At 38.1% G+C, this 8,859-nt stretch overlaps 1 protein-coding gene across 1 annotated transcript; it reads left to right on the forward strand.

The window, feature by feature from the left end:
• The first annotated feature begins 2,778 nt into the window (after window positions 1-2,778).
• Window positions 2,779-5,227, forward strand: srek1ip1 (SREK1-interacting protein 1). The gene is made up of 5 exons (XM_072389338.1): window positions 2,779-2,912; window positions 3,321-3,368; window positions 3,837-3,995; window positions 4,208-4,280; window positions 4,627-5,227. Exons 1-5 carry the CDS (start codon window positions 2,900-2,902, stop codon window positions 4,874-4,876), a joined length of 543 nt encoding a protein of 180 aa, XP_072245439.1. The 5' UTR covers window positions 2,779-2,899; the 3' UTR covers window positions 4,877-5,227.
• The last annotated feature ends 3,632 nt before the right edge of the window (window positions 5,228-8,859 follow it).

An 8,859-nucleotide genomic window follows, 5' to 3' on the forward strand; every position in this document is an offset into this window, starting at 1 on the left:
ATTCAGCTACCCCAGCTCAACTCTCCAGACGCTTGTTTAAGTAACATAAAAAACATCTGACAACAACAGTCTGGTTAGGAAAAAGGTTCGAGGAACCACCGGTTTACTTGATGTACACAGTTTGGAGCTGTGTCTCTGACTTGTGTTTGTGCCACAAACATCTGAAGAAATGACTCTGAATCCATGCTGGTAAACCAGGAGCACACTGCAAACTTAAAATCCCTGTGAGGCTTTCCAGTTCAACTGTTTTAAATATTTCCAACTGTTCTCAAGAACGAGTTGCCAAAGGTTTATCAGTCATTTTGTAATGATTATAATATGTGTGACGGTAATGATTCACCACAGATGAATTTTGATCACCACAAGTCCATTTCTGCATTTTCACTTAATGTACTGTTATTCAGAGTGTAAAACATTGTGTGCGTGTTTCTTTACAGCATTATTACCTTATTTCTAAGTAACAGTCAATCCCATGTATTTGATTACACTGGGGACATCTTGCATGTATTGTAACTCCGAAATCAAATATCAGACATGAAAAATACACACAAACTGAAGGCACTTTTTTTGCTTACTGAAATTTTTCAATCTGACAATTGAAAAGTTATGTTTCTTATTTTCTTGAGAGACTCGAAATACTCACAAATACATCTGTTCTTTGTTGTTGTTTTTTATACAGATAATAGAGGGCAAAATGGAGGACACAAACTCTAAAGTATGTTCTACTATAGTATGAGGATTTTCAGAGAGCTTTCACATGTGAAAACGAGGGCAGTTCAATACGCCCCTTTTTCAGAGAACTAGAGTTTACATTTGGTGAGGTAAGAATATAAGAAAAAACCTGTTAATTAGTCTCCTTCTTGATTATAATTCAGAATATAAACTAGGTTGATAGAAATATAGAGTAGGTTGGGAATCTTCAATGAGTTTGCACTTACTTTTAGACTATGTAAAGTTGACTCTACACTACTGTCTATACTGTCTTAATCTCTAGAATAAAAAACAATGTATTTGTCTTCGGAACAGAGTAGTATTGACTCTCAAAATTGCTGTTTTAGACTGGCAATGAGTCTAATTCTAATAATTTTGCTCTACTTGATAATAACAGCTATCAAAAATGCACACTTTACAGCACAGCCTGCACTGGCTTGAAAAATATGCCCTTGTTAAGCAACATGAGGTTAGCTGACTGTATTATTCTTAGAAATCCTTTACATTGGTATAGGTTATGGACATTACTGTATACCCAATAGGTTTCTCCTATTGGGTATACAGAGAATAATCTAATACTAAATTCTAGACAGTAAATGTGCGCACTTCAGTTCTCCCCATGATGAACTTAAATCCTATAAATGCATGAACTTTCCAAGATGTTGTGTTATTCACTGATTAAGTATCTGACTTTGTTCTCAGTACTATAACAGCAATTTCACCCACTAATCTCAACCACACTATATGTCTCTGCCTCTTGCAAAGTGCTCTTTGAACTTTCCACTGACTGAAAGTGAATCAACTGGTAACTTTCTCCACAAAAAAAGGGAAAAACAAGTCTGTGCAAACACCTGCATATTTCTCACCTATAATCTTTGCTTCTATCTCTGTGGAGGCAGTAAAGCAGCTGGGATAAAGCATGCACCTTTGATCTGTGTCATAGCTTTGTTTGTTGAGCTTTTTAACAGTAAGTCTAGAGTCTAGAGTGGCTCAACTTTGTTTTAACAATATTGAGAAAGACTTGTTTTAAAAGCTAAGCTTGCTGAAGAGACAAAATACTGTGACAAAAAGATCAAATTCAGTTTCTAATGCAACTAAAAAAACAAGAAAAAATACCCTTATCCCTTATATCTAAAGAACAAAATCTTTGAACATAAAAGGCTTTAAGGAGCGATCAATAAGGAATTTGCAAACAACTTTTTAATGCAAAACTATGCAACTATTACCAGAGGTTTGAAATGTAAAAGTGTAACATTATGTGTTATTTAAGCTTATGAGGTGCTTGCAAGAGCACAAGATAAGGAGGGGTTTAACAGATCAAAGTTCTCCGGGATGAGCTATTATCAAGACCTGTGTGGCAGCATTTTATAAGGAATCGTCTTATTCAACAGCACTAACAATTAAAGTTTTTTGCAATAGATAAAAATAATTGGAGGAGTAACAGAAGCTCAGAATTTAGAGTGTGTTTTTTGTGCGTGTGTTTTTGTCACTGCCACAGGCATGATGATGAGAGCATGTCTGGGAGCCCCTCATCTGTCAACATTTTCCAGCTGCCAGTCTGACTCTGGCAGCCTTCAATTAACCCCTGACAAAAGCCACAATTGGTTTTACTGGGAAAGCTATCAGGAATAGAGCAAATATTACTGAAAAAATGTAATTCTTGTTATAACAGAGTATTAATACAGTAAAATGATATACTCAATTGAAATACAAACTCTCTATGTGATGGTAAGGAGGTGTGATGGTTTTGGCACACAACCACGTGTTAACCATGTGGCACTTTGAAAACCTCATAATGGACAAAACACAGACTCAGCTGAATGATTTATAACAGAAGCCCACAAGTTAATTTCCAGGCTTGACAACTTATAACATCTCCAAGTTCTTTGAATGTGGATTAAAATGCTTTTCTAATTTTTGTCAGTGTTGTTAGAGGAATTTATTCGTGACCCAGGCTTTGTGCAGTCTGACGCGCCAAGCACCCATACAGCAGGGGGCGACAATGCGCCGCAAATATAGTTTTCAAACCGCCTTTGAATGGGAAAAAGAAGAAATGCGACAGGGAACCGTAGTTTCGAGAACACAAGTTTCTGGTCGACGTTATTTTGCTTGTGGACTCACATAAATTGCTTCGCGCTAAAACAAATATAAGTTTAGTGCTTTATTTGGCTTTTTCGCGTCAAGTATAATGGCTGTGCCAGGTATTTGTTTAATGTTATTATTTTCTGGTTTATTGATTTAGTAATTTACACTCAAAATGTGACGATTTTCCGGATATTTTAGTCAAGCTAAGTGCTAAGGTGCTAACCTTACCGATAACTCAACGTTAACTTTAAGGACCTCTAACGATAAACATCTCACCAGCCACTGCACATATCTCCTCACATGTGTACATCATGTTGCTGTGGTATACACAGTATTTAAAGAGCAGACGGTGTGGATGTTCTGTGTACCGTTTCTGTGTTTAATAGCGAGGAAATTTAACATCCACTCCGATTAGTCTTTGCTATCATTCTTATGAATAAGAGCTTTGCCACACTAGTAATCACTTTTTGATCATGATCATGATTTGATCATTTATTTTCAAAATTCATATTCATGTCTTACAGGTCCCAATAAGGACAATATCAGAGCTGGGTGTAAAAAATGTGGATATCGTAAGTAAAGCTTCAATCGCTTTGAAAACGAGTTTGTTGTGTGTGTTTTGCTATCAGTCCCCTCTTCATATCTGTTAATTGTGGTAAATATTAATATGGGCTGCATTGAGTTGTCATGATCAGGGAATAGTTGATCCCCCCCCCCCCCTCCCTTTTCACAGAGACACAACACATTAGAAAGCAGGCAAAAGTCCGTAAAATTTGTCTCACTAATGTCTGTGAGGGACTGCAACGGTTAAGTATGCCCCACCATTTGAGTTGGATCATTTTTAAAACTTTAACTGGAACAATGAGGGCTTCCAACTCCAAAATCCTCAAACTTTCACTGGAGGAGGGAGTGGGGTGCCTGGACAGCCAAGAAGAAACGACCTTACCACGTTGAGGAGGGGGATTGCCAATGGAACATGTATGTGTGTGTGTGTATATAAAGAAAATAATTAAATTAAATTAAATTTATCTGTTTCTCAGCGGGCCATTTAACGTTTGAGTGCCGAAATTTTGTCAGAGTTGATCCCCAGAAAGACATTGTTCTGGATGTAAGCAGCACCAGCACTGAGGAGAGCGAAGACGACATACCTGCTCCACAGCACAATGAGAAGCTGGGTCGAAGTGGCCAGTATAGGAAAGGTTGGATTCCATTTACTGTACATTTGTCAAAATACAATCAGTTGAAAAAATATGAAAAAAAATCCAAACCTCGGCGTAACTTTACGTCAAGAAAAACTATTTAGCCCGATTTGAAGTGTTTGTCGTAAATGGTTCTGTTGTTAATCTCAGTCGATCTTCTGGTCTTACGAGTGCTGTGCTTTTTTTCCACCCCCAAATGTTGTGTGTGGTAGGTTCCCACGATGATGATGATAGAAAGAAGAAGCATAAACTAAAGAAGAGCAAAGACAGAAAATCAAGAAAAAGGTAATCTTTGACTTGGGCTAATATGTTTCTGATGTCACGGTGAACCTAAAAGCATTGCTCTTTACTCTCATGTAGTATTTTTTTTACAAGAGTAAAAGCTACTGTTGATTGAATATGATCGATATCATCCTACATGGTCAAGGCAGATAAATACTTCAAGGCACTGATTCTTCCACTGATACTTGATAATACTTTGAATAGTGTATGATATAATAGTTAAAGCTTTTTAAAGTCAGACTATTAAGTTTGCACACTCTGTTTACAGAGTTTCTTCTGTGTTCTTTTACTTTTATTGGAAATTACATCCATTTGGCCGGATTTCAATTGGCTCCTCTTCTCCACCTAGATCTAACTCATCATCGGGTGACGAGACTTCAAAAAAGAAAAAGAGGCGCGACAGATCACACTCGTCGTCAGACGAAGAGGAGGCGAAGAAGAAGAAAAAGAAACAAAGCCACAAGAAGAAAAGCAAAAAGAACAAAAAGGAGCAGGGGAAGCATCACAAAAAGAGACAGAAGAAAAGGAAACACGAATCCTCCTCCTCATCTTCCTCCTCCTCTTCTTCTAGTTCCAGTGAATCCTCAGAAAGCGACTGAACTCCTACAAGGTGTAGCTTCTGGATGTCCAGCAGTCGTTTTGTCCAAAGTGTGTTTTTTTTGTTGACTTGTAGATGCGGATGAATAAAAATTGTAGATGATACTGCAGACCGCAGAAAACAGGGTTTTATAACGGCAGCCGAGTGGAAACGTCGTGACGCCACAAGGTTTTGATTGATTTATCAAATATCAAAGCAGGGAACATCCTACGGTGAAGGTTTGCATTCCTTCGCTAAAACTCACAGTGGGAAGCGTTTGCTACATTCAGGGGAATCCTCGGGGATAACATGTTTAGTTGTAGGGTCAAAATCCCTCTCTGTCACGCATGTAATAAAGCATCTGTATGAGGTTTTCAGGTTTATGCATCAAAGTAATTCTTTTCTTTTTTTTTCTTTTTTACAAAAGTGAATAATTAAAACAATTTAAAGATTAATCAAATGTTGTGAGTCTGCTTCAGCTTTTGGCCGATATAGTGAAAATATGAATTAACATTCATACTGTTATTTTGCTGGGATTAGTCATAAGTACAGCGGACATTTCTCAATGGTCCATAGATGGTAAGCTAGTATCGACTATCAACAGAATAATTTTCTAATAAAACACCCGTACTCATTAGCAGCTGGACTTTCATAGCATTGATGAAATGTCGCTTTCATTAACTGAACCTTTTTTAAACTGTTTTGTTGTCTGCTGTTGCTTATTTTGATACCTCTGTTACAATAAAATACACGTTTCACTCGTTTTTTTTCTCTTCAACTCTTTAATGAGTTTCTAATTAATGTTAACAGAAATGCGAGATGTCACAGAAAGCTACTATGATACCCATAGCAGAGACACCCTGAACACAGAAAATAGAATAAGAACAGACGCAGTACAGTTCTGTCTCAGATAGAGGGCAGAAACACACTTAAAATGGAAAGTCAACTGTCACAAGACAGAGATGATCTAAAAAATATTAACTGTTTCAAGTTGTGTTCACAGAGGTCAAATGCAATATATTCACTCCTATTAGATGACATATGTTATTTAAAAAAGGAACACACAAAGAACCTTCAAAAACTATTTAAATAGTAGATTTAAGCAGAAGTATCCGTCCATGTAATATTTGATCTCACATCTAAAACTGGAGAATGTGAAATTATTCAAATTTAGGAATGGATTGGACATCAAATGGTTGAAATTACTACTACAAATTAAGTTTATGGAAGTCAGAGACACATCTTAAAGAGTCCCATGATATCCTCAAAAGATACATAACCTCGCCAGACATGTTTTATAAAGTTTTAGTCCACCTAGTGGTCATGGTGTGAATATTCAGACAGTGAACTGAGTCCCCCACAGATTACTGCCATCATATTTCCTTATTAATGTGCAATGGAGAGAGGCAAACAGACAGACATACAGGAGAGTTAAACTTCCGTTCATGTATGATTTACCAAATAATTGTGACTCGACTCAAGCTGCTGGGAAGCTACAGTCCTTGGCTCTGCTCCTTGATGCAAAAGGTGTCTGTGTTCAACATCAGTCTTGGATAGAATGTAATGAACACAGAGTTTGTTTTGTAACATATCCTAACAGGTAGGTGCAATCTATTCATTCAAATAATCGTATTAATCTAATTATGACACACACACATTTTCCTGTCAAAAACTACAGGAGAGAGAAGACTGAGAGTACAAACCTTCAATGTGAGCCAGAGAGTGGATAACCTCCTCCACTGCAGCCCCTGCAGCTTCTGGCCCACAGAAAAAGAAAACATTTCCCTTCAGATCAGTTTTATTTGTATAGTGCCCAAATACAATATAGGTAAAGTCAAGAAACTTTGTAAATTAAATGCAAGGCCATTTCTATGTTAAAGAGAGCACTCGAGCATGTCAACAATGGGGTAGCAAAACTCAGTTTTAACAGGTAGAAACTTGTGGCAGAGTCTGTCTCAGTGTGGAGAGTGAAGAGAGGAGATGGATACTGCGACACAACAGACGGTTTACTTAGAACAGGTCATGGACCACTAGATCGAACACTCGTAAATCTGGCGGCAGAGATACCTGCAGAAAGAATGCATGGATAAGGAGGACTTGATGTTATCAACATGCAGAACTGGTGTAAATGCAGGAGAAGTGAAAGAGATCAGAGGTGTTCAGCGCTTCATGTGATGTCCTCCATAAACATGGGCTTATACTGTTGAGACTTCAGGATAGTTCAGAGTCACCTGAGTCAGTCCAAACTATCTAGACTGTGACAGCAAATTGTGCTGTTGGGATGATATGATATGGAAGATATGGTGTGTTTTATCAACTTGGTTTCCACTGGTTGTTTTCACTCTCTTAAGGTATTGGGAACCTGACTGTTTTGACAAATTGCCTGGGTCCTGTGTTATTGTCATAGCATGACAATAAGCTATTTTTATTTAAATGGCTGCTTCCATATTCTTGTCAAAAGTAAAGTCAGGGAATGTGACTTTAGTCAAAGTGAAAAAACTCAAGGCATTGAGGGTCTAAAGTGATTGTGAGTACATTGAATGTAGTAATAAAGGCAGACATAGCGATGTGGCTAATATTAACCAATATTCAAGTGGAATGGAAAATTCTCATTGTTGCTAAACAAGAGGAATGAATGATGCAGTGTCACTTCTTGACAACAGCGTGGTATTTATTTTTTTTTTAGCTAGGGTTAGCTATTCATTGGCTATGGACAAAGTAAAACCTGCAATCTGTTCCATCAACTGCCACAGCTTAACTTCTACTAAGCAAATATAACATCTCATTTACAAAGACAAGCCATGGATGCAGATAGCTTCAGCTTCTTCAGTGTGAGGTCTCTCTGGACACAAACCGGAGTAGGTGCACATATAATACATACAATAGTGAATTGATTTTTGTTGCACTTTACAAGTCAGTTGGAACTAATAAGAATAGCCCATGGCAACTGAGTACTAATCTAAAGATTAAGATTAAGATCAGATTTATTGTCATGCATACATACAAAATTTGTCCTCCGCTTTTAACCCATCCAGGTTGGCACCTGTTGACACATATGCACATAGTCACACACTCACAGAGACAGATGTCATACACTGGAGCGGTGGGCAGCCATTCACAGAGCCTGGGGAGCATTGGGGTATGGTGCCTTGCTCAAGGGCACCTCATCCAGTTCCAACTGTCAGTTCACCAATCTTTTGAGCAGTGAGAGTGGGAATCAAACCTCCAACCTTCAGGTTATTGGACGACCCACTCTCACCTCTGAGCCACATCCGCCCGTGTACATCAGGAGTTTGTATGTATTAAGACCAATACTGTGTCAACTCACTTGCTGGCTCACCTTATGGTTAAAATCACGCACCACTTGACTTTCAATAGGTCTATGGCGGTGTACCATCCAAAAGGGATGGATGTTCCTTTCCCAATCAGACATGGTTGTCCACAAATTGTTTTGGGTTTTCTCTGAAGCCCATGTTTGCTGGACTTCATCTCAACAGTCATTAACTATAAGGTTAGGTAGAAACCACTACAGAGTCTAACATTGTTTTTCATTGGTTTTGGAAGTCCTTGTGCTTTGCTCAATCAAGGCTGTGTGACAGGTGTTCATAAATAGACCATTAATTTCCCTTTGCCTCGGGGAAGGAGACATCTTCTTAAACATCTGCAACATCCTGATAGTTACATGCATGGCTGCTGATCAGAACCTGGCATTTTGACGAGGCACATCCAGCTTCTTTATTTTTTTCAGGTCTTGGGAGCGATCCTCAAACACTGCTGAAAACTGGGTGAGAACAGATGAGTTGGAAGTAAAGTTGCTAGGAATCGACAATTTGTGACGTTTGATTCCTGAGGAAGCAACAAACTGGATGTGATGCTATATGTCTCTCTCAGAAAGTCTTGAAAAGAGATAAGTTTACCTGCTGAAGGTGTAGCAACACTAATATTTGCTTTCACAAAAGCTGAAAAATGCACCATCTATAGAAACCTCTATATTTTTAACAGTTA

This window comes from Leuresthes tenuis, unplaced genomic scaffold (assembly GCF_036924035.1).
Source record: "Leuresthes tenuis unplaced genomic scaffold, fLeuTen1.0.hap1 SCAF_7, whole genome shotgun sequence".
NCBI classification, from domain to species: Eukaryota; Metazoa; Chordata; class Actinopteri; order Atheriniformes; family Atherinopsidae; genus Leuresthes; species Leuresthes tenuis.

What these genes read in the sequence shown, in the direction of transcription:
- srek1ip1 (XM_072389338.1), top strand. An exon ending in GTGTAAAAAATGTGGATATC is followed by an intron (nt 3,369 to 3,836) that starts GTAAGTAAAGCT and finishes TCTGTTTCTCAG; the next exon opens with CGGGCCATTTAACGTTTGAG. An exon ending in AAGTGGCCAGTATAGGAAAG is followed by an intron (nt 3,996 to 4,207) that starts GTTGGATTCCAT and finishes TGTGTGTGGTAG; the next exon opens with GTTCCCACGATGATGATGAT.